Here is a 25,286-nt window from a genome sequence, read left to right as displayed (position 1 = left end):
ACCTTCCAGCCTGCACATTGGATTTTTTAGGTGAGACACAGTGTGCGCGGAACTGAGCCCACCCTTTAATCCTGAGGTTCATCTGCCGGGGCCAAGCGAGCTTGGACGGTGGCAGCGAGGTCCTCAGGACGTAGATGGATTGCCTTACAGGGCTAACGAGCTCCATCTGCCCGGGGAGGGGCCCCGACCGGGAATTGAACCCGGGTCTCTGCAGTGACAGTGCAGTGTGTTTTCCTCTACACCACCGGGGGTTATGGGAGCACTGAAATGCCTGAGAAATAATGCGGTTCCATAAACAGGAGCCACAAAGCAAATGCAAAAAAATATATGTTTATATATTTATTATTTTTAAAAAATTTTGCTCTTTGAGTGCCGGGATTTTGCAACAACGTAATTGGAAAAGGAGCTAAAAAAGACACTGCAAAGCTTCAACAAGAAAAAGTCTTGAACCCCTGAACTCTGCTTTGCCCTCAGCCCCTCCAAATCTCAGCCAGGGCTGTCCCAAACTGTGGCTCAGGGTGGAGGTGCCTGGCCGAGGGAGGGGGTGCTCACAGCAGTGATGAGTGCTGCCAGGGCTCTGCTTGGCCTGCAGACAGGAGGGGTTTTTTTTCTGCCTGTCCCTGCCCTCAGCTCCTAATCCCTGATCCTACATGCAGGCAGTGATCCCACCCCGTGTGGTGCAGACTGAGGTGTGAGGCTGAGACCGCCCAACTCATTACACGTGTGAGGCTGAGAAACAGCAGCCCAATCGAGGCCAACAGAGATCCATCCTCACTCCTGGGTTTATCCGTGGTGACAGCAGAGGAGACAGAGCATCCTCAGCCCCAGGGCTGGCTGGGTGACACGTGTGTGGGGAGGGGACAGACAGGGCTGCTGTCACTCTGCCTTCACTGCCCTGTCAACCCTGGGCAGAGCAGGCAGGCTGGGGGGGCTCTAAACCCCACACCTCCATCCCCACGACCCCTGAGCGATGGGGGGTCACCCTCCCTTCCCTGTGCCCCAAAAATCACTTGCCCGGGAAGGGGGTTAAAGCCCCCCTTGCACATCTGTGCCTGTCTGGGATGCAGGGGGGCCCCAGACCCCCTTTATCCCCCGTCCTGGGGGAGGGATGGATGTTTGGATCTCTTCTGGGGAGGTTTGGAGGAGGCCAGAACGGCCTCAGGCTGGAACTTGGCAAGGGGTGTCTGCACTCCAGGAGGGAGGAATTCTTGGTGTATTAAACCCTTTTTTAAAGCCCACAGAGTCCCGTTTTTCTGAGCGTGAAAGAGGGCAGAGGAGCGGAAACGCTGCGTTCTCGGTTTGCATTATTTCCTACCAGAACAAGGGAGGGACCGTCACAGTGAGGAAGAGCCTCACAAACCCCCTTGTCCTCTCAAAGAACACATGCCTGTTATCACATCAGGGCTATAAAGCCAACGTGTCACCCAAATTCCACTGTCTGGAGGGGCCAAACCTGCCCCCAGCTCCCCCACGCTGGCATATCCCCATGGAGAGGTACCAAAACCCCATGAAAACGGCATCTCTCCATCACTTGCCTCGAAATGAAGCCCCACGGCAGGACAGGGAACTCCTGCAGACATTTTCTTTCCTCTTCCTTAGCTTAGAGACCCTCCTGTTCTCCCCGGGGACAGCCCAGGTGTCCCCCCCCGGGGTGGAACCCAAACATACCTGCAGCAGCCGGGGGTGGATGGCCCATAATGCCCGTGAAGGACAGACTTAATCCCTGTCTGGAGAGAGCTGCCGCTGTCCCCGCGGCACAGCCGGTGGCACTGGGAGCCCTAATTAGCACAGGGCAGGGAGAGGTGGCAGGGACACGGCAGGGACACACCTACTACTATCCCAGGTTGCTCCAAGCCCCGTCCAACCCTGCCTTGGACACTTCCAGGTCTCCAGGGGCAGCCACAGCTTCTCTGGGCAACCTGTGCCAGGGCCTGCCCACCCTCACAGGGAGCAATTCCTTCCCCAAATCAAATTTTAACCTCTCCTTCAGTTTAGCCATTCCCCCTTGTCCTGTCTCTCCATCCCTTGTCCAAAGTCCCTCTCCAGCTCTCTTAGAGCCCCTTTAGGCCCTGGAATGGACTTTAAGGTCTCTCCGGAGCCTTCTCTTGTCCAGGCTGAACACCCCGAGCTCTCCCAGCCTGTATGGACAGTGCACCGAGTTCCTCCCCCTCCGCGAGCCCTTAAAACATCCCTGCCCGGAAGGCACGGAAAGGGTGCTGCAGAACTGGCACCCACCGGCTATCAGGAACACGGCTGCCCTTTAAATAAAACACGGAACTGAAGCTGAAAGCTGCCCTTGCGACTTCCTCGGAGGAGCCTCAGGCAGCGTCTCGGCCCCGGGTCCCGCAGTCCCCGCCGAGCCCCGGCAGCGGCTCCGAGCCGCCCCCGCAGCCCCCGACGGACCCGCCCGGAACCCTCCGGGCCCGGCGGAGAGGAGGCACCGCGATGAGGAAAGTTATGACAAGTTTCCCGGGGCCACGGAGGCTCGGATGGCGTGGGGAGGACACGCCTCGGCGAGGAGCGGCGTGTCCCGCATCCTTCTGGTGCCTCCCGCATCCTCCCGGCGCGTCCCTTCTCCTCGGCCGCAAGGACTCCGGAGGGCCCGAGAGTTCCCCCCGCTCCGCCCAGAGACTCCCAACCGGCTCCTAGCTGCCTAAGCCGGGCTTAGAGCGCTGGATTCTCCCGGGGAGCGCTGGATGCGGCCCCGGGGATGGAGCCAGCCCCGCGGGCCCCCGGGCTGTGCTTCCAGCTGTGCCTCCAGCGGCGCCGCGGGGGCCCCCTGCTCCTCTCCCCCGCAGCAGGGAGCAGCCGAGCCGTTCCCGGCCCCCCCGGGCACAGCTGGGGCACATCTGGCCCTGGGGCACCGCTGGAGGGGCAACCCCCCCCTTCCCACTCGAACGGCGAGAGCCCCGCGCTGCCCACCTGCATGGAGGGCCCGAGCGACGCTGGGCGGTCCCGGTCCCGATCCTGATCCTAATCCCGGTCCCGATCCTGATCCTAATCCCGATCCCGGTCCCGATCCCGATCCCGATCCCGGTCCCACCGGACAATAGCGCGGCCCGCGGCGGGGGGCGTGGCCTCCACTCATTAGCATACCCGCCGCTCCCGACCAATCGGCGCCCGCCGCCAGGCGGGGAGCGGGATGTCGTTAGCATAAACCCCGCCCCCCGCTGTATTTGCATAGCTTGCTGCGCGCGACCAATCAGAGCCGCAGAAGACGGGCCTCATTTAAATAATTTATGCAGCGCGGGCGCCCCCTGCTGGAGCGCTGCTCCTGCCCGTCCCCCGGGATCGCTGGGAATGGGATGGGAAGGGATGGGATGGGATTGGATGCAGACGGGATGGGGCTGACATGGAGCATCCCCTCCCAGCCCAGCACCTGCCCTGCCGGCCCTGGGGAGCCCCACAGTCACCCCTGCTCCTTCTTCCCCCCCCCATCCCAGCCCTCAAGAACCCCCCCCCCCAACCACAGCCCTTTTCTACCCTGATAGATTTATTGAAAAATTAAAAGCACAAGCTCTGTATATATAAATACGACGACGTTGCCAGCGATTTACAAGGCCTCCAATTGCTCTCTCTGCCTCCCCACCCGTGGCCTGTCCCACCTGGGCACAGGGGGTGAGCACCCAAGGGAGCAGCCACCACCCAAAACCCCTCCAGCCTGAGCCACGGGCCCACCTTGCTGTGTGTGTGGCACTCAAATGACAGCGGGGACACCCAGACCTCTGCCGTCCTCCTGCCTGGCAGAGGGGGAGAGGGTGTTTTCCCTAACCCAGACAGGACAGGGTGGAGACTTTTGAGGGATGTGCAGTGATTTCTGCCCGTTCTCAGCCTGCCCTACCCAGGCAGTGAGTCCACAGCAGGCGAGGGGACATCTGGGGACAAGCTGGGGGTGTCTGCGTGCGCGGGCTCTGCGTGGTGGGACCTCCTTCACACCTCGGCGCTGTCCTTCATCCCCATCCCACTCCACGCTCCCAAGAGCCATCCCTAAAGGGCCACGTTGAATTCTGTGACCAAGAAGTCAATGTAGTCCTTGTCCTTCAGCTTGAAGGCCTCAGCGATGATGCGGGCGGCCTCCCGGTGCTCTTTGCCTCGCAGCCCTGTGCCGTTCACCTCCAGGATGACGTGGCCCACCTTCAGCTTCCCACAGTTGTGTGCCGACCCCCCGCGCTGCAGGAGAGAGGTGGTCAGCTCACCTTCCCACCATCCCCCCCCTTGGGTCAACCCAGGTGGTTTTTTGGGGTAAAAAAAAAAAAAAAAAAAAAAGGGGATATATTTCGTATCCCTCGTGATCACCCTGAACCGGTGAAGGAACGTGATGGATATGAGATATTTCGCTTTTTGGAGAGAGGGGATGAATTTGGCTCCCCTCCTGATTGCTCCTGGAGCGTGGCGCCAGCTGGGGTGGCCAAGAATAACCAAGGCACAGTCAGCTCTGCTTTTCTTTTGCTGTAAATAACTTGAATTTTGCCCCAAGTAAACAGCAAACAGGGAGACAGCTCTGGAGGGCTCAGTTGTCTGGCTCTCATCCACCACTCCCCCTCCCCAATCCTCTGTCTGGGAGTTTCCAGACATCTGGAGGCAACAGCCAAGCTTTCAGGGCTGCCCTGACTCCCCCTGAAATGTCTGCAGCAAATCACTGGCTCCCAGGATGTCTGTTATGGTGTGGGATCATCCACGGGACACGGACGCAAACGCCCACAGCAGGATGATGCCTGGGGACGTGCAGGGCTGTAGGAGGGGGAAGCACCTCCAAAATCCGCCCCCCCCCATGCTCTGGCCGTGGCTCAAAGGCTTTCCCAGCCTGTCCATGGGGGAGAGGGATGGGATGTTCATGGAGTTATTCCCGTTCCCAGCCCACCCTACCTGGATGGTGACGATGCGGGGCAGCGGCTGCCGCGTGTTCGCTCCGCCCTCGATGGCGATGCCCAAGGTGGGAGCGCTCTTGGACACCCGGATCAGACACGACGTGGGCTCCAGGAGCCCTGGCTGTGGGGAGAGAGGGCACTGCTGAGGGAGGCTGGGCACTGTGTGCCCGTTGTGCTCCCGTGGCCAGGGCCCCACAGCAGGCAGGGGCACTGGAGAGGGACAGGCACAGCCTGCATTTGCTCCCTGACTTCTGACAGACAAGATCCCAACCACGGCCAGGGCTGCAAGAACTTGAGGAAGAGAAGAACAGCTCTCTGCCTGCCCACCTATGCCCCTTGCCTTGCCACCATCAGAAACATTCCAGTTTACATCTGATATCTGCTGCCACCTTCCCTTCCAGGCTACAGGTGACTTCACTGCGCCCTGGGGATGTTCCCTCAGAGCCAGGGACTCTGCCATGCCCCCTGTAGCTGCTTGCTGGAGCTGGGAGGGACTGGATTTACCCATCATGGAGTGAATCAGCCCTACAGAGCCCATCTCAGCCACTCCTGACCCCCTTCCCCATGGCTCAGCCCACCAGAGAGCTCACTCAGCTCATCACAGAGGATGAACAACCCCTCGAAGCACAGAAGAGCAGTTGTTGCCCGGTGGGGAGGAGGGAGCAGCACTGGCCGGACGAGGCAGTGGGGGGACAGCCCCAGGTGCCCCCTCCCACAACCAGCATCCCCCTCCCCGGGCCCTCACCGGCTTGGAGGCCCCTTCTGCCGCCCCCTCGCTCCTCGCGGCCTCCTTGAGGCTCCGGCTTTTCCCAGGGCCCGGCTGCCGGCTCTTGTCCTTGCCGCTGCTCTCGAGCTCCCCGATGTCCACCCCGCTGTCCTCGCTGAGGGTCTGCCCGCTGTCCGACAGCTGGGAGAGCGTGGAGGCTGGGGAGACACGCGGGTTAGAGGGCGGGCAGCGCGGCCCCGGGGCCGGCCGGGCACGCAGGGGGCGAGGGCAGCTCCCAGGGCAGCTCCCAGGGCTGGGCAGGTGCCCCGGGATTGACACCTGGGCTTCAGAGCCAGGCTCCCAGGCATCCGAATCACGCAATTGCTCAGCTGTCCCAGCGCCTGACCACCCTTTCACTGACGAAACCTTCACTAACATCCAACCTGAACCTCCACAGCTTGAGGGGATTTCGTTTTGTCCTGTCACCTGGCAGAAGAGCCTGACCCCCCCACCTGGCTCCACCCTCCTGGCACAAGGACAGAGCTGTGCACTCGTCAGGGGACAAGTGGCCTCATACTCAGGTCCAGGATCCAACCCAGATCCCAAACCGGGATGGAGGGAGAGAGTGATGAGTCCCGGGATCCTGCCAGAGGCCCGTTTATCCAGACCATGCTCCAGGGGGGAGGAGACTGGGACGGACCCGACCAAAGAGGCGCTGCCATAAGGGAGCTTTCTTGTCTTCCAGAATAAAGACACCAAGTGCAGATGGCGACTCTGGGAATGCCAGGAACAGCAGGGAGCGCTGGGTGCCCAGGACAGCGGCTCTGGCACTCGCAGGAGTTGGGGTCCCTCTGCGGACACCCCCGGGCAGGACCTGACCCCGGCCGCCCCTCGCCCTCATTAACCCGCCGTTAATGAGCCCATTGCAGTGACGGGACGGGGCCACACGAGGGCGACATTGCCACTCGTGTCGGTCCCACAGGGCGAGGGGGGCCGGGATTACCCCCAGGACCCTCCGGGCACCCCCGGGACCCCTACCTTCTTCATCTACGAGGGTTTCTCTGGGATCCCCCTTCCTTCTTCATCTGCGAGGGATCCCCCGGGACCCGCTTCCTTCTTCATCTGCGAGGGATTCCCTGGGATCCCCCTTCTTCATCTGCGAGGGACCCCCTGGGACCCCTTTCCATCTCCGGGGAACTTTCCAGGACCACACTCCCTCCTCTCCACATCTGAGGGACCCCCAGGACCCCCCTTCCCTCTCCATCTGCAAGGGACATCTGCCCCATACCCCTTTGCCTTTCCACCTCCAAGGGATCCCCTGGGATCCCCCTGTACCCCTTTCCCTCTCCATCTCCAAGAGACTCTCCATGACCCCCCTTTCCCTCTCCATCTCCAAGGGACCCACGGCCCTGGAAGGGGCGCTCAGCTCTCCCTGGAGCCTTCTCTTCTCCAGGTGAACCCCCCCAGCTCTCCCAGCCTGGATTCAGAGCAGAGGGGCTCCATCTCAGGGGCAGATCTGCCTCCTCCCCCATTTCTCCCTCAAGGAGCAGGTGCCACCCACCTCTGGCCTGGGGCAGGGGCCTCACTTCGTTGACGTCGGGCTCGCTGTTGGGCTGGTGCACCTCCACCATGATGAAGTGCTGGTTGGCCACGGCCTGGGGGCTGCCCTTGTCCGGGGGAGGGGGCGCTGGGTGGGTGGGAGGAGGAGGAGGGGATGGGGACGGGGGGCTCCGGATCCCTCCAGCCTCCGGGGACGGGCTCTTCAACCTGGTGGGGGACTGGACCCTGGGGAAGGGCCCGATGGGGTGCTGGGTGACCAGGGAGAGCTGGGCATCCATCTGCCTGCGGGAGCCGTGCAGGGAGGGGGAGATGGTGGCGTAGATGGCGCTGGGGGAGGAATCCTCGGTGGAGGTGGTGGCGGTGGAGGTCACGCTGACCGTGTCCTTCTCGGGAGCGCTGGGAGGGGGCGAGGGGTTCCGGGGGGCCACGAAGAAAAGGCCTGACTGGGAGGACTCAGAGGAGGGACGCTTGGGCTTGTCCTTCCCCGGGTTCCTGGGCTGGGCAGCTGAGGGGTCCAGCAACTGAGGGGCTGCGGGAGGAGGAGGAGGCTTGAAGTTGGGTGGTTCCTCTGGGAAGGAGGAGATGTCATCCTGCCAAACCAAGAACAGGAGGTTTTAGGGCACCGTGCTCAGCTGTGAGAACTTCTCCACGCCCTCCTCAGGCTCAGTGTCACCCGTGTCTTTACCTTTTCACAGTGAGCATGGCTGGTTTGTTACAGAAACACCTTTTCTGACCTTCTGACAATAAGAATATGACTCACAAGTGAGGACGATTAGAGGACAAATCACCCGATCTCTGCTTTGGCTCCCACAGCGCTGCTCCTGCTCAGCCAGCCAGAATCCTTCTCCTAACCAACTGGATTAACTGGCTTCTCTGACATCCCTGGGGTGTTGATACAGCAGAGCTACTGAAGCTGAGGCAAAACTCAGTACCCCCAAGTCTTCCTCCAGCTCCCACCCACAGTGCAGCAGCTCCTGCAGGGCCTTACCAGGGACACATCTGGCAGGGTGTTGATGCTGCTTTGGTGGCAGTCCCCAGCTCCCTCCAGTTCTGATGTGTTCTGAGAGGGCAAAGAAGGCAGAGGAAACCATGTCAGAGCAGCAGGAGCAAACATCACAGTGCCAGTGTGACAGGGAACACGGAATGATCCCCCAAAGCTCCCCCCACACAAGGCCTGAGTCACCCAAAGGTTTTTGTCTCCTTGGAGGTTCTCTGGAGACTCAAATATCCTATCAAATCAGCTTTGTGGCAACACAGGCTCTCCCAAGCTAAGAACTGTTCTCAAAGCCTGCTGTGGGCCTGACCTGCAGAGGAGGAATAAGCTCCTCTGGACCCAAATCAGCTCCTCCTGCCTCATTTGGAAAGAGCATGGGCTCAATATCAGGATCCTTCCCAGGAGAAGGGCAATAGAAAAGTTCAAAACTCCCCTCCCTTGCAAGCCAGAACAGTGTGTCTCATGCAAACCAAAGCTGCTTTCCCTTTACGAGTCAAAATGTCCTCAGGAAATGCCACACCACAGTTTTGAACATGTCACAGCTCCAGAAATCCAGAAGGGCTCTGGAAATCTGTCAGTCTGTCTGTGCAGGGGCAGCTGTGGGTCAGGAGGGACTCAAGGAGAGGACATGGATACAGCCAAGCAGAGCAGACAGGCACCCTGGCCAAGTCCCAGGGATGGCAGGACAGGGGGCACAGATGGGGTGCAGCTCTGCCCTGGTGAGCTCTGCCCAGGCTCCAGGGGTGCTCTGCCAGGGGGGGAAACATCCTGCTGCTCCTGCAAGGCCCTGGAAGGGCAAACCCAGACTCATCCCCCACTCCCACAGCAACTCCTGGCTCTGGAGAGGAGCTGCTGCTGCTCAGGAAGAGAGAACTTGGCTCCTGTCACGTTCACAGAGATGTTTGTTCTCTCCTGCTGGATTGGGCAGGGCACAGTTTGTGTTTAAGTGCCTGTTATTTATTGCAGGGTAAACAGCTGATTAGTTGAAATGCTGGTGCATCTGCATTTCCCCCAGCTGCTGGAGGCTGCTGCTGTGCCTGGAAGATGCTGGAGTCCCAAAATAGACACGAGAGACAATTAAGAGCATTAGAGAGGAGGCAAAAACATTGATGCAAAGTGCTTTTATCTCCGTGGCTTCTGAAAGAGCCCTAGAGAATGGGAACAAAAAAGAAACGGCTTGTTCAGGGAGCAACAGGTAAATCTCCACTTGGGAAACTACTCCTGCCTCTGGCAAAGGTTGGTTTCATCATCAATTAATCCAACATAAGGACAGGTGGCTTTTGAGAGAGAAACAGAAAATCCCACAATGGTTTGGGCTGGAAGGGACATTAAAGATCATTTTGTTCCACTCCCTGCCACAATTAGGGACACTTCCACTAGACCAGGTTGCTTCAACCTGGCCACAACTTGGCAGCCACAGCTTCTCTGGGCAACCTATGCCAGGCCCTCCCCACCCTCACAGGGAAGAATTCCTTCCCAATATCCAATCTGAAACTCCTCTCTTCCAGTTTAAAGCCAGGCCCTACCCCTTCCTGGGTTACTGACTGTGCAGCAAGGCAGGGCAGGAGACAGATTGGGCTGGAACACGTGGCTGCAGCATCAGAAAGATCAGAGCTCACCATCCAGAGCTCACATGGCACAGGACTGTGCAAATCCAAGCACTGGAATGGGCTGATTCCCTGTGTCTGAGGCTGCAGGAAGAGGCAGGTGGGGTTGTTTCCAAAGAGAACTGCCTTTACAGTGATTGAACTGATCATGAGCTGCTCTGGGCTGTGTAAACATCAGCAATAAGAATTGAGATCTGACTGAAGTGCCAGTGAATTTGAGATCTTGAGTGCCTCCTGTCCCTGCATGGTGCCAAGGAACAGATTCTCAGCCAGAGAGCTCCCAGAGCTGGGAGAGCGGCACTAAACACACCAGTGCCTGTCCCAGAGCTCCTGCTTGCTGCTGGTTCCTCTGCTCTGCAGACACCTGCCCAAATACCACCTCTCTCTGTGCCAACCCATCTCCAGATGCTGCCCAGAGCCCTGAATCCAGCCAAACATCTGTGTGCACGAGGGAAGGAGCCAAGCAGAGATGGTGACATTTCAGCACCAGCCTGGTGGAGATTGGGGACATCTCAGCTGTGTCCCTAACACTTCCCTCTCCACTTCTGCCTCCACCAGCCCCAACGAGCCCCCTGAGCTCCTGGTAAATGCAGGAGGACGAGACCACTGTGCTGTAGAAACAGAAAATCTCAGACTAGTTTGGGTTGGGAGGGACCTTAAAAATCATCTCATTCCATCCCCTGCCACAGGCAGGGACACCTTCCACTAGCCCAGGTGGCTCCAACCTGGCCTTGGACACTTGCAGGGCTGGGGCAGCCCCAGCCTCTCTGGGCAGCAGGACTGGGAGCAGCCTGTTGTCAAACAGTCCCAGTTATGTCACTGATAAAACAAGAAGAGTCTGTTTGATCCCCACCCTAAAACCTGCCAGGGCCACCTCCCCCAGTCCTGCCACTGAACCCTGAGCCCATCAAGCCCATGCCATGCCATGTCCCAGCCCTGGCCCTGCAGAAAGGACAGTCTGTGCACCGAGATGTGACTCCTGTGGCACACGCTGGGTGGGCACAGACATTTCCCTCCACTCCCAATCCCACTGCCAGCTCTGCTCCCCCCCCAGCTGGGGACACTGATGCTGCTCATCCTCCTCAGAGCACCTTTTCCTGGGGCAGTGTGTGAGCAGGAGATTTGCCTTTCCCCCAGATTAGTTCTTTGGGGGGCAAAAGCAATTAAACAGAGATTGCTCTGGGCTGTAAAACTCTCTTAAAATGGCTTTTAAGCCGAGCATGTTTGCTTCCAGGAATTGGCTGTTTCTGAGGCTGTGCTTCCTGGATTTCCCTTGAAAGACTCCCCACGTGCCACTGCCCTGAGAAATGAGTCTTGTATTGAGGAGGCTGCTCCCTCCTGCCCATTCCCTGCTCCTTTACTCCATTTATTTTCTAGTTTCCTATAGAAACTGGGGGCTGGGTGAGTCCCTTCCTTCACAGAGGAGCTCAGAAATGTCCTTCCTATCCTGCTCAGAGCCCCTGGCAGGAGTGATGGAGCTAGAGAGCATCTGTCAGACAGGCAGACAGCTCTCAATTGCAGATTAAAGGGTGGAGAAACTGCCACCTCCCCGGGGAACACAGTTCAACCTTTAATTAACCTCTCAGCTCCAAATCAGTTCCTTAATTTCCAGTTACTGCTAATGAGAGCTTTGCAGAGCCACTCAGCCTGAGTCCCACAGGGTCTCAATTTTGAACAACTGCACCAGCCTGAGAACAAGCCCAGTTGTCCTTCTCTCTCCTCTTCCCTGTCCCACTCTGGAATGCAGCTGCAGGGCTGGAGGAGCCCCAAATCCCTGGTCCAGACTCCAGGGGCTCTAAGGGTGACATCCTCATCCTCTGAAGGGATTGTTGCCAGCACATGGGGACCCTCCTCGTGGGATATCCCAGGGAGCTGGGAGCAAGCCAGTGCCTGTGGGACCAGGCCCTGGGAGGAGAAGTCACCTTTGGATGGCAGCAGCTTTGCTAGGAGGTGATGGGAGAACCGAAACAAAACCAACAGGGACTTCAATTCCTTCCTCCCACCACTGAGGGCTGGGCAGGGACAAAGGGAATGCCAGACTGTTGTGCTTGGAAGCGATCAGGAATCCCCACTGCTCTGGTCAGACCTGATTATTGCAGTCTCCAAGCAACCTCTGGCCTGCAGGACTCCTCCTGAAACCCAGGACTTACAGGGGGTGCTGGTGACACTCAGACAGCAGTGGGTGACACTGCACAACGTGGCCTTGTCTCGTTTCCAGGTGGATACACCCTGTAATGGAATCACTTTTCCCAAGGCAGGGCCTGCTCAGCCTGGTTATTTTTGGTCAAGCCCATGGAGAGCTGGTGGGACAGGGGGCCTGGTCTACAGTCAGGAAGCCAAAGAAATCTGGGTCCCATGGTTCAAGGGGCCTGTGATAAACTCCACCTGGGAATGCTACAGCTGTCCTCTGCTGGATAAGGGCCATTCCCAGAGGGATGTGGCTTTTGGGCCGGGTTTACAGCTGCCAGAGGTCCTCTCTCCTGAGCAGCCCCAGCTCCACCATTTGCCCAACCCGCTGATTTCCTCCCAGCAGAGGAGCAGGGAATGTGCTCCACACCACAGAACCTGCAGCTTTCCTCAGCCCCATCCCAGCCAAGAGCTCTGACAGACAGAGGGGTTCCTCAGGCTCTTCCCACATCCACGTCCATCCTCTCGAAATCCTCAGGGAGGATTTCTCCAAGCCTGGACACACTCCACACACATACAGTGACCCTCCTGCTCTGCAGGAGGATTTTTGCAGATCCAAGGCCTGTAAGGAAAATATTCCCCCCATCCCTAAGGATGTGTGATGATGGGATGTGACCAGCCTGCTGAGAGGACTGAGCTTGCTCAGCCTGGAGAAGTGATCTGGGGAGACCTTGTTGTGGCGTTTCACTGCTTGAAGGAGCCTACAGCAAAGATGGGGACAGGTTTTTCGAACAGGGTTCACTGTGATAGGACAGGGGGTGATGGTTTTAAACTAAAACAGGGTCAATTTAGATTAGATAGAAGGAAGAAGGTTTTTATAACAGCAGTGGTGAGGCCCTGGCACAGGTTGCCCAGAGAAGCTGTGGCTGCCCCATCCCTGGAAACATTCAAGGCCAGGTTGGACAGGGCTTGGAGAAACCTGGGATAGTGGAAGGTGTCCCTGTCCATGGCAGGGGGGTTTGGACTAGATGGGCTTTTATCCCTTCAGCAGAAACCATTCTGTGATTTTAGGAGTCTACTGGTATTTAGCCATCATGCCCACACAGCAAGTCAGCCCAGCAGCACACAGAGCAGGAAGAGCATTTTGGGGTCCATCAATGCTGCTGGTCCTTCCAAAACCCCATTCCTGAGGGGTCTGTGGCACTCGGGGCAGGCAGGAACTGTCACCAGCCGGGTCTGGCTCAAGGCTGAGCCTTGTGTGCACTGCAGGCTGGGGAAAGGGGCTCTCCTCAGCAGGGAGAATAGGCAGGGATGGGTGAAACGAGGTGGCTGAGCACGTGGAGGAGCCGCATGTCAGTCCCTGGACAGCCCATCCCCGCCTTCCCCCGGCACAACTCCCCCCCCCCCCCCTCCCCCCCCCCCCCCCCCCCCCCCCCCCCCTTCCCCACCAGCCCATCCAACAGCAGCACTCGCCCTCCTCCCCTACCTCCATCAGGTCTATGAGCCACAGGAGCCGCTCCTGGGGACGTGCCGGGGTGGGGAGAGCAGAGGAAAACAAGCACAAAAGCGAGAACGTGACATCAGGGAGGAATGCAGAGCAAAGGAGCGAGACGAGCAAACCCCGGCAAGCGCCTCCCTCCTCCCCCCCAAAAGCACCCCAAATCTGCATCCAGCTGCACTTCCAGGGCTGGATGTGACGGCTGAGGTGAGTCGCTCCTGCGAGAGGTGCTGGGGAGGGGAATGGCATCGGGGTTGAAGGCAGAACAGGGCAGAGGGGACAGTTTAGGAGCTCTGCACCTCTTCTCTCTCCCCTGTTAGCTGAGACAAGCCCCAATCCACCACGAGCCGGTGCTTTATGCTTGGCAGCTCTTTCAGCAAACAGTGGGGACAACCATCTCCAGTGCCAGCATTCCCAACACCCAGGCAGAGCTCGGAGGCAGGTGTGTTCTCACACCCATGGAAAGAGGGGTACCACAAGGCCAGGGAAGACCCGTGATGTCACCAAGGGGTGAAGGAAGCTCTTAAAAGAGCACTTTTAAGACAGAGCCCACTCCCACCTCTGTGCCAGAACAGCACCCTGGTCTCCCTCCCTGAGCTCTGGGCTCATGTGCCAGGGTGGGGCTGGGCCATTGCTCACACACCAGCCCAAGCAGCCACGCTGGGCACATGCTGAGGAGCAGGAGGCAGAGCATGGCACAGCTGAGGCCCGTGGCACAGCCCCAGGCACGGGGACAGCATGAGAGCAGGGTGTCACACCCAGCACACGGCCCTGGCACAACCTGTGCCAGCCCTCAGAGACTTCAGAAGAGTTTTCCCAGCAGGTCCTCAGAAAGCAGAGCAAAACTGGCTTTGTTTCTCCTGATCCAGAAAGGATCTCAGTGGGATCCACCCTCAGCACAGCAGGTGGCTTCCCAATGGGCATTTGCAGAGTTAACGGGACAAAAGCAGAGTTCTGATGCTCTGACCCTCTCCTGGGATGCTGCACCACCCCATGTAGGCAGGCAGAGCCCCAGGAAAGCCCCCTCCTCTCTCTCCCCCTCCAGCTGTGCTGCTTGGACCCTCCATATCCCCATCCCAGCGCTCCAGCTGCGGGTGCTTCCCTTGCAGAGGAACCAGCACCACATCCCCTTGTCCCCTGCTCTTTCCAGGAAGGGCTTAATTTCCAAGGTTACTAATGCATTTATGATGAAAGGCACTTTATGGCTAAGGAAATTAATTTGGGGGCTGTGTGCCTGCACACTCTGAGGTGATTACACCAACTTAATTAGACGGTGCGTGCCATGACAGGCTGGCAGAGACGTGGGAGTGAGCGCTGGAGAGCAGGCAGGGGCTGGCATGGGATGCAGCCACTGGCAGTGGGAACAGGCAGCCAGGATCTTTAAGGGGCTGATTTAAAAGCTGGTGAACAGCAGCAGGCACAGTGTGGCAGCAGCACATTGCTGGGATTTCTGTGTGGATGCAGCTCTCTGTCTGCAAAATAAACAGTTTAAAGACAAACCATCTCTTTTTAGTTCGTTGGGCTTAAAACCCGTAACGGCCTTCCTGCTTTGTCTGGGGATGAAAGTTTGGAATTACTGAGGTGAGGGCTATGAAATTCAACTTATTTGTGGTTTTTATGCATCATGAGACCTGCCTTCCGCTGCTACACTTATTATTTTATCCTCCGTATTTGTGTGCACGCTGGGATAGTTTTTATTGAAAATACATTTAGTGCCGTGCTTTTTTAAAATATAAATAACTAAAAGGCAGTAAAAGACCGAATTCCAAAGCTGAGTTACGAGTTTGGCTAAGAGACTTGTCTTAACTGCTTGGAGGAGTCTTGAAGGGCTTTTTTTCCCATTTAATTTTTTTTTTTTTCATTGAAATGAGCCTTTTGTCCATACACTTAAACTCATGTTTGTCCTTCAAATGCAGGGCTCTGCCAGAGGTCCTGGAAGGGAGACAGGCTTTGTCCTCACTGGGGACAAAGTGACATGCAGCACCACAACCCTCACGGGGGGAGTGGGACAGGAGCACAGAGACACCCAGCACGTGCTGTGGCATCACTTTATTCCACCTAAAAATCCCCCCCAAACCACAAGGAAAAATAAAAAGCTTTGGGGGAATCCAGGGGGTGGATTGAACAGGGTTCCCAGGGAACGGAGCTTGGGGTGAGGCTCAGGTTCAGGAGCTGAGAGGGAAAGGATCACCCTGGGGGGACTCACCCGGGCAGAGCTGACGGTGGTGGCAGTGAAGTGGCTGCTGGAGGAGGACACGGTGTCGCTGTAGGACATCATGGAGTAGGAGTCGGTGGCGGCGCCGGGCCCCGAGGGCTGTCGGGCCTTCATGGACTCGATCTCCCTCTTCAGCACCAGGTTGTCGAAGCGGTCGAGGTCCTGAGGGGAGATCACCCCCCGCACCTCGGACAGCAGGGAGAACTGGGCCGGGCAGACACAGCCAGAGACAGGTTGGAGCAGGACCACAAACCAGCCCTCCCACCCTGCTCAGCACTGGCCATGGGATGTACTGGCAGGTGACACAGCAGCAGGTTTGGTCCTAAACGTCACCAGAAGCTCCTCTGCCACTGAACACCAGCCTGTATCCCCCAGATTGCTGAGGCAGTGGAACAGGTTGTGCTGCCCCATCTCTGGAAGTGTCCAAGGCCAGGTTGGATGGGACTTGGAGCAGCATGGGATAGTGGAAGGTGTCCCTGCCCATGGCAGGGGGTGGAATGAGATGGTCTTTTAAGGTCCCTCCCAACCCAAAACATTCCATGATAACTGGGATGATTCTGTGATAATGTGCTACACCTGGATTTGGCTTCTATACCCTCAGCCTTGCCCTGAGCAGATCATCTTGGAGGCATCAGGCCACACTGTGACAACTTCCACAGTGTGACAATGCCCACAGTGTGACAACAGCTCTGCTCAGCCCACCAGGTGCCAGAAGCTGCCCTGACCCTGCCATGGGCCTCTGTAAGGGCAGAAGACCTTCCCAAAGAATTATGGCGAGGAGATCAGAGCTTGTTTCACTTAGGGAAGCTCTCCTGCCCAAAATAGGCATCCTTCCCCAGAGACTGTTTTAGATGTTTTCTCCTCTCCATCACGGAGAAACACTCCCTGGTATGAGAAAAAGATAAATCCTGCAGATTTGTCTAAGGTCCTCACAGGACCTCCTCACAGGAAGGGGGGCAGAAATTACAAAAGCCCTGAGGAGAGCAGGGCTTGTGTCGTTCTCAGGCCCCGTGTTTTAAACACCATCAGGATTAATGTTCTTTTAAGTCCAGTGCTCTCAACTTTAGAAATAAATTTTCCTCCCATCCTGGCATTCCGGGGTTTCCTGTGTGTTCTCCCGCTTCCCAGCCTCACCTTGGCGTGTGTGTTGAGCAGCTCGAAGAGGGCCATGACCAGGGCATCCACGGAGATGTTGCCCTCCTTATACTCGTCCAGGTAGTAGCCCATGGTGGCCCTCTCCTGCTCGTTGAGCAGGTGCCGTGCCTGCTCCTCCAGCATCACCCGGGTCTGGTTCACCATGCTGCTCAGGGTCACCTGGGAGCCCGCCAGCCCTCGGTAAAACATGGGCTAGGGGGGACAGGAGACAGGATTTGGGCTGGGGTGATGAGGGGATTGGCTTCTCTCCCTCTCCTGAGACAGCTGGACTGAGAACTGCCCCCCTGCCTGTGTCCCAGAGCACTGCCCTCATCCAGCTGCCCCTGAGGGAGCTGGAAACAGCAGTGGAAGGGGGATGTTGAGATAACTCCAGGCAGGTGACCCCCCCCAGGATTCAACAGCAGGGCTGTTCGGTGTCACCACTTATCTGGGTAACTCCAGAGCCATGATCAGAGGCCCTGAGCTCTGCTCTGTGTGAGCAGGGACAGCCCCCAGGGAATGGCTGGAGCTGTGTCAGGACAGGGTTAGGCTGGATTTTGGGAAAAGGTTCTTCCCCCAGAGGGTGGTTGGCACTGAACAGGCTCCCCAGGGCAGTGGGCACAGCCCCAAGGCTGCCAGAGCTCCAGGAGGGTTTGGACAACGCTCTGAGGGACAGGGTGGGATTGCTGGGGTGTCTGTGCAGGGCCAGGAGTTGGACTGGATGGTCCTTGTGAGTCCCAGCTCAGGATACCTTACAGAACTATGGATTCTGTGAGTTTATGCAGCACCAGTTCAAGACCAGAACAGCCTCCCAGCCCTGTTCAGCAAGCAGGGACACTGTCCCTCCACCAGTGATTTAATCACAGGCTGTATTCCTCCCTGGCAGAGCTGGGGGAAGGGGGGCCACGAGAGACAGGCCAGCTTCCCATCCTCTGGAAAGGGCACATTTGCCCCCAGTGCCAGCTTGAAGCAGACCCTGGTGAAGAAAGAGCCACTGGCAACCAAAGGGGCCCCAGGGAGAGACAAGTCTGGCTGCAGATGAAAAAGCTTTTTTTCCTTTGAGAGGGATTTCTAAGAGGAGGTCCTTGCTGGTCCCTCCCAGGCAGTGCTGGCACAGTCAGCACAGGGATATGGAGCCAGACAAGACCCTGACTATCCCAGAGCCAGAGAGGAGTTGGGGCTGGGGAACATGTTTTGCCAGCAAAGAGTACAAGGCTGTTATCAGTGAGAGCCACCTGTGAAACCTCCCCGCCTTATTTCCATTTAAAAGAAATGTGCTTTGCAGAGAGGTGTGGGGAGAAGACACTGGCACAGAGCTGCAGGGCACAGCGTGGGTGAGTCCCTGCCACTGCCTGGTGTGCTGGAGAGGCCTGGCTCTGCTCTGCTTCCAGCTGGGAAAGATCCCAGGAGCTGGCAGGGCCCAGAGACAGCCACCACATGGAAAGCACCCTAGTCCCATCTGCAGGGTGTCCTTGCCTAATCATTGCCCTTTACCCATTAAGGTGCTCACTGCCAGGCTGGGAGGCACCAGATGTGACTCGCCAGTGGCACAGGAGAGGGGCCACCCACTGTGTCACTTGTCAGCTGCCAACATGAGGCGGGAGGGAGAAAGGCCCATTAAAACCCTCACCAAACCACCATCCCTTCCATAATCAGGAGCTCAAAGCCCTCCCTCCCGTGGAAAACAAAAGATAATAACAGTGATTTTTCTTTTTTTTTTTTTCTTTCACAAGGCATCAGGCAAAAGGTTTGTCTTACCCTGGCTGCCATCTCCACAGCGTGGTTGCCCACTGGCCTGCGAGGAGGGAGAAGATCAGTTAGTGCCGATCCCTCATCACTGGGGCCTGGCACAGGACCTGGCACAGGACCTGGCACCTTCTCTCCTCCCTGAGCCTGGAAGCCAAGAGCTTCTGGCCTGAGAGAAGGGCAAGGCGCACCAGCACACTGTCCAGACCAGGTCAGAGATGCTTCACCTGACACAGTGACCACACACCCGGCACAGGGTTCTCCCCTGGACAGGTTACACCACATCCCATGGTGAGGGGTGGGGTGACCGTGTGCCCCCCCAGGGGCTCTGAGCTCACTCCCCAGGGCTGTCCCAGGCACGTACCCCGCTGAGCTGACGAGGGTCTCCCCAAGCTGGGAGCTGCTGATCCACCGGGTCTCATCCACGGTGGTGCGGGCGTGGGGCAGGCGCCCGATGTCCTTCACCGTCATGATGAGGTGCCGCGAGGACTTGAGCAGCTTCACGGCCTCGTCGTGGGGGATGCTCAGGAAGCTCCTGCCGTTCACCTCCAGGATCTGGTCTCCCACCTGCGAGAGTCGGGATGGGGTGAGCCCAGAAAGTTCTGGGAGCTTTCCCGTTAGGAATATGCCTTCCTCTCCCACCACCGAAGTCGGGATACAGCAGTTGGAGGGACCAGGAAAAATGCTGTTGGCTGGAGACCGAGCACTCAAGCTGAAGGACCAGTCTGTAAAGCCTGGAGGAGCCTGTCTAGGATCCCATGTCAGACCAATCTGCCCGGTCTCCTCCATCAACCAGACCTGCAGACCAACTGCAGGCCCCCCAAAGAACATCAAGGCCTCCAGCCCCAACCCCTCCTGCTGATCTGTGTGGGACTGGGAACCATCTGGGGAAGCCCCAAACCTCAGATCTCTGTGTGCAGCAGGGAGGTTCAACTGGAGTGTCTCACCACAGCCTCTAACCCCCTGTAAACTGCAGGATCTGAGACAGCTGGATTCCATCCCTCCTCTGCTCCCATTTCCTCCCCAGCAGCTCCTAAGAGCTTTTATGTTGTGGGCAGGGCCTTTGCAGTAACCAGGAATTTCCCTGACAGCCTGGCCATGTTCAAGGCACAGGACCCATGGGGTATTTCTCTGTGCTTCCAGGGCATCCAGTGCTGCTCCTCCTCACTCCCGTACTCCAACTCACCCTGTTTCTGACAAAAAACCTCTTTGAAACTGTCCTTTCCTATCCTTCCTTAACCACAGGCTTCTGCTCAGCTCTGCCAAAACCCAGTCTGACTTTCTTTAGCACACAGTGCAAGCTGGGATTCGTTCTCCAGACCCTTCCTCCAGTGGGAAGCACTGGATTAACCACTGCCAAGTCCCTCTGGTGGGCTGTGACTCTGCCGTCACCCGAGCTTACTCCAGTCCTGCCCAGAAGTTTGCTGGGGTGAAAGTGGGTATAGACCTGACAAAGATATCCATCTATTCCTCTCCCTGGGACTGGGGACAAGGGATGGAGGGACAGGACGAGGATGAATGGCTTCAAACTGAAGGAAAGGTTTAGATTGGATATTGGGTAGTAATCCTTCCCCGTGAGGGTGGGGAGGCCCTGGCACAGGTTTCCCAGAAAAGCTGTGGCTGCCCCATCTCTGGAAGTGTCCAAGGCCAGGTTGGACGGGGCTTGGAGCAACCTGGGCTGGTGGAAGGTGTCCCTGCCCGTGGCAGGGGGCTGGAATGAGATGGGCTTTAATATTCCCAACCCATTCCATGGTCCTGTGAATGACAGAGAGGACACACAACCACCAGCTCATGGACTGCTTTGCTCAGGGTGCAGCTCTGAGAAGGATCAAGTCCATCTGCAACAAAAAGACTTGATGGGAAACTGGGGTAAGAAACAAATCAAGAACAGCTCTAAAATGAGTGTAATGTCCATATATCCAAGTGAATGCTGCAAGTTGATTCCCTGGCCACATCTCTGACTGCCCAGCAAGGGAGAGAAAAGTTGTAAGGAAGCGAAACAAAAATGATTAGTGGCAGATGAAGGTGCCTGTGAAAGGACAGATCGAACAGATTAGGCCTGTTAAATTTAGAGAGGAGATAATGTGTGGGGAGCTCGATGGAGCTGTACAAAATAATGCTGGCAATAATGAGAAGCCGGGGAAGGGCTCCTGTTTACCCTTCCCTCTGCTGAAAGGACAGAGGATGCTCAGAAGGAGCATTCAGAGGAGGCCAGAAGGAGGCTCTGGTAGGAAAAAAAGGAGCTGGAGCAAGAGCACCACAGAACCATGGAATCATTTAGGTTGGAAAAGGCCTTTAAGATCACCAAGTCCAGATGCAGCAGAGCTCAGCTCCACGTTCAGCTCCATCCAAGGACCATGAGCTGATTTGCCTCATTCTTCATAGACTCAAAGACTCCCTGGCTTGAGGGAAAGACAGCCCAGAGCCAGCTCTGTGAGGCAGCTGCACACAGAGAGCCCAGGCCAGAGCTGATCCACCTGAGCTGATCCACAGCCACCAGGAAACGGGCAGGGAGGGAGCCCCGGGGAGGGTAAATAACACAAACCCACGTTCCCAAACAAACAGACTCGACAGACAGTTCAGACTCCCTTCAAGCTCTGCCAGCTTTAAACACCCTCATCAGAAAATTGCTGATGAACAACAAAACAGGGAAAGGAAATTATGCAAGTACCTGAACTGCCAAGAGGAACACACGTTCAGGTGGAATGAATATCATCTCTCAGGGCTTTCTGATTTATCAGCCAACCCACTGGAGTGGATTTTCCTGCTAAAAGAAGGAGCACCGAGCTCACTGCAGCACCAAAACAATAAACCCCCAAATTTGACTAGACAGTTCTATTGCAATTATGAATCTTTAATAGTTTTCCATATCAGGCATTAAACTTTCATGATTCTTTTGTTTCAAGACAGTTACACAGATTTAATAACCTTTCCTTAATTTCTCCTTTCAAGAGAGAACCCAACAGGAGCCTGGCAAGTCCTTGTTGTACCAGGGAAGGGCCCTGGACCAGCCACTTCATCCCTCTGTGTCTGTCCCTTATCACTTTCTCAACATTTATTCCATGTCCTTCACATCCCTCTGGTCTCCTGTGCCCAGCACATGACCACTTTTCCCAGGTGCTTCCAGAATATTAACACCAGGTGGGAAAAACCACCCACAAAATACTTGGATAAGTTTGAGCACCTCGTGTAGGGACAAAAAAACCCCCCAAAAAACAACAGACCTTGCAAAAATAATTGCTGGTAAAGGGCAGATAAAAAGGAATCACTGGACAGCCCAAATGCCTGCAAATCAGCCTATCTTGGTCATAGACTCCTATTAGAGCTGGAAAGGATTTGTTGCTAATTACCATAGATAATAATTATATTTTTCTCCCCAAAGTCAAGGACAACCGGGAAGGTGACAAAAAACTGCAGAGATGCAAAAAGAACCAGCCAGTAAAACAAAAGCTGACCCTGAAAAGTGATTTGCTGTATGCACAGCTCCAAAGTGGCACGGAATAAAAGAAGTAATAATAAGACACACACAAACACAAAAAATAAAATACGGGAAAATTATTGCCCTGGATATTTCAGGAACAAGTTTCCAGTTGTGCTCAGCTAATGGTGGGTGGACACACAGGACGTGCTGAGCACTTGAGCACTTCTGAAAGTGGAATTATTCTCATTTCCCGGGGATAAATGTACCCTGAAATGCAGGGGCTGAACATGACATGCAAAAGGTGACAGAGCATGACAAGGAGCAGAGCTCGGAAATAACAACACCTCGATGACAGGCTTGGCTCCTTCTCCTTGCAGGGACAGAGGGAATGACGTGGGAAAGGGAGGTGCAGCCAAGAGAAACTTAATGGGCTTCAGACAAGGCTTCTGAGCAGCCCAGACCTCTTAAAAATAATCAAAATAGGCTCTGGGAGAAGTTCAGTCACACAGACAGAAAAACGGGAGGGAGATTTTAAACATGAGTTAACATTAAATGACACCAAATTGAGCTGGGACTACCAGGGCTAACAGGGTGCCAAATGGTTTGGCATTAGCACCAGTCCTGTTTAATGTCACTAATGTGCCTGGAGAGGGGCTAAATTACACTTGAGATACCACTAAAGTAGAAGGAGCCTCCCCCCAGCACAAATAATTACCCAAAGCAGACCTTAAGAAATTAAAAAGACGGGCAGGGAAACGCAGGAATTGATCGGGAATCGACCAAATTAAACAAGAAAAATAAGGAGGTGCTCGGCTTCTCCAGGAGGGAAACGGGGCAGGGCAGGTGATCCATGGCCAACGAGGCCAACACAGCCTGGTGGAAGGATCAGAGAGATTTGGGAGCAGGGGAGGGAATGACTGGTGCCAAGTGCTGCCTGAAAACGTGTTCTTTTCCCGACCACTTTGCAACACAAATAGGAGGAACAAAGCAGACACAGGTGGGAATGAAAGCACAAGGAGAGGAAAGGGTCTTTGGGGGCTGGCAGAGGTTGTGGCATTACTGTGGGGAGGGTTCTGGTGGCCATCCAGGACAGGAGCCATTTAGACAACGTCTGTTCCCATTGAGGTGGCACCACTGGAAGGACCACTCCAGGAGAAACATTCCATCTTGGGTACCACAACCACACACCTCCTGATTGATCCCTCACTCTGCAGTTCGTTCCCCAGACTCAGAGGGAGCCACAAGGCTTTTATTTTATCTTCTCTTCTTTTTTCAGTATCTTTGTCCATGTGCAGACCTCAAAACACAACCCAGCTTTCAAAGGGCAGCTTTGGGACGAGGGGATCGAGAGCACCAGCAGTTTTCAGGTGACACCAAGTTGTGTCCAGGGAAGGGAACGGAGCTGGGAAGGGGCTGGAGCAGCAGGAGCAGCTGAGGGAGCTGGGGGGGCTCAGCCTGGAGAAAAGGAGGCTCAGGGGGGACCTTCTGGCTCTGCAACTCCCTGACAGGAGGGGGGAGCCGGGGGAGGTCGGGCTCTGCTCCAGGGAACAAGGGATAGGAGGAGAGGGAACAGCCTCAAGTTGCACCAGGGGAGGTTTAGGTTGCATATTAGGGAAAATTTCTTCATGGAAAGGGCTGTCCAGCCCTGGCACAGCTGCCCAGGGCAGTGATGGAATCACCATCACTGGAAGGATTTGAGAGTCATGTGGATATGCACTTGGGGACACGGTGGCCCTGGCAGAGCTCAGGGACCTGATGATCTTGGAGATCTTCTCCAACCTAAATGACTCTCTGCTCTATGACAGCCACTGATGATGTGAAATCATTCACCTCTTCCTATTTACAGTCTCTCTTTTCCTCTCCTCTCATGTATGGATAGATATGGATCACTGTAGCCTCTTTTAACCTCAGCCCTTGGGCTGGGAACTCAATATTGAGCTGTGTGTTCAAAGCAAGCTCCCAAAATCTGCTCTTTCTGATGGAAAGGTCACAGAGAGAAAACAAAAATGGCTTAAAAACACAAAACGAAACCAGCCAACCAAACAAACAAAAAACCAAACACAAAAAAACCCAACCCAAACCAAAAAAACCCCCACAAATCAAAAAAACAAACAAAAAACCCAAAAAACCACCACCAACAACAAAAACAAACAAACAAACAAAAGACTAAAAAAAAACCACACCAAAACCAACCCTGACAAAATACACCACCAAAATAAAAATGAGCAGGGAAGAAATCAGGATAAGAAGAGCCATGGATGCCACCAGAACAAGGCCATGGCATCGCTGGGAATGTCACGAAGGAGGCAGGAAGGACAGAAGCTGAAAGCAAAACACGACTGACTCATGTCCCTGCTCTGCAGCCTTTGCTAACACTCATTTTTTCAGTCTGAGAACTGACTCCCAGGCAGCATATTTTAAAACGTGCCCCAAGAACACGTTGTCAGGAGTTTCATGAATGAATAAACATAAAGAAGGCCAAGGCCAGGAGTATGAATATTTAATTATTGACTGACTGCAGCGATCCAGCCTGTTTGCTGCTCTGCCTTTCATGGCCACTGAGCCAGAGGGAGCAGAGCAGCAGCACCTGAACCAGCATCAGCCCCTCTGGGACCCACACCTCAGGGCCAAGGCAGAAAAAAGCCAGTTTAGCTCCTGGGACTTGGAAAAACTTCCTTGTTTTCGCCTGGTTTTCAGTACCACGTTGTTTGCTCTTTGATCAAAATTTAAGGGAAATGTAAAACATTAATTGTTTGGTTTGTGTATTATTAGAACATTTCAAAATTCTCTGAGTTGGTGCCGTAGATGCAAGAAGGTAAAAATGAAATGTCTGGCAGAATCACAGATCACAGAATCACAGACTGTTTGAGTTGGAAGGGACCTTAAAGACCATCTACCCACCCCAGGGACACCTCCCACTAGCCCAGGTTGCTCCAACCTGGCCTTGGACACTTCCAGGGATCCAGGGGCAGCCACAGCTCTGGGCAAGCTGTGCCAGGGCCTGCCCACCCTCACAGGGAACAATTTCTTCCTTATGTCCAATCTCATCATCACATCAGAATCAACTCAAACAATTCTGGTAACAAATTCAGTGACAGCACCAAACCCCACAGAGGAGTCAGCAGGAACCTTCCCATTGACCCAGCAAAGTTGGGTCGAGCCCACATTGAACAAACCCACCATTTTTCTGTTTCACAGAGCAACAAACTACCTGGAAATCACATTTATCCCCCAGTTCTTCCTTCCTTGTGGTGCCACATCCCTTCCACCACCACCTGGAGCAGCACAGGGAGCGTGGGGACACAATCTACATCCAACCACGTCTAACAGCAGGACATAAAAGGCCTTTCTTTATCTCCAAACCTCCGAGCAGCACTAAATTTACAGCCCATGGCAAACACAAATCAGGG

The 25,286-nt window shown here is 55.7% G+C and overlaps 2 protein-coding genes across 4 annotated transcripts in view; both read right to left on the bottom strand.

Moving 5' to 3' along the window:
• AKNA (AT-hook transcription factor) overlaps nucleotides 1-2,958 on the bottom strand; it is a gene marked incomplete at its 3' end in the record, with an annotated part of 10,951 nt that extends 7,993 nt beyond the window's left edge. The window contains 1 exon segment of the mRNA XM_027906019.1: nucleotides 2,923-2,958.
• Nucleotides 2,959-3,475: 517 nt separating this feature from the next.
• Nucleotides 3,476-25,286, bottom strand: part of WHRN (whirlin) — a 46,732-nt gene continuing 24,921 nt past the window's right edge. For 2 of the 3 annotated variants that reach the window (XM_027906022.1, XM_027906024.1), the window contains exons 4-13: nucleotides 18,820-19,022; nucleotides 18,468-18,504; nucleotides 16,710-16,922; nucleotides 15,567-15,779; nucleotides 13,349-13,381; nucleotides 8,123-8,194; nucleotides 7,136-7,724; nucleotides 5,614-5,792; nucleotides 4,867-4,989; nucleotides 3,476-4,170 (exon numbers count right to left, since the gene is read on the bottom strand). In XM_027906022.1, coding sequence (XP_027761823.1) covers nucleotides 3,988-4,170; nucleotides 4,867-4,989; nucleotides 5,614-5,792; nucleotides 7,136-7,724; nucleotides 8,123-8,194; nucleotides 13,349-13,381; nucleotides 15,567-15,779; nucleotides 16,710-16,922; nucleotides 18,468-18,504; nucleotides 18,820-19,022 — 1,845 coding nt within the window. In that variant the 3' untranslated portion in view covers nucleotides 3,476-3,987. The remainder of the gene's footprint in view (nucleotides 4,171-4,866; nucleotides 4,990-5,613; nucleotides 5,793-7,135; nucleotides 7,725-8,122; nucleotides 8,195-13,348; nucleotides 13,382-15,566; nucleotides 15,780-16,709; nucleotides 16,923-18,467; nucleotides 18,505-18,819; nucleotides 19,023-25,286) is intronic. The other variant, XM_027906023.1, reaches the window with a different exon arrangement.

This window comes from Empidonax traillii, unplaced genomic scaffold (assembly GCF_003031625.1).
Source record: "Empidonax traillii isolate 1590-97213 ecotype Southwest subspecies unplaced genomic scaffold, ASM303162v1 scaffold1238:size216485, whole genome shotgun sequence".
NCBI classification, from domain to species: Eukaryota; Metazoa; Chordata; class Aves; order Passeriformes; family Tyrannidae; genus Empidonax; species Empidonax traillii.
The sequence above is the reverse complement of the archived record's forward strand: the minus strand, read 5'-3'. Positions and strand labels throughout refer to the sequence as shown.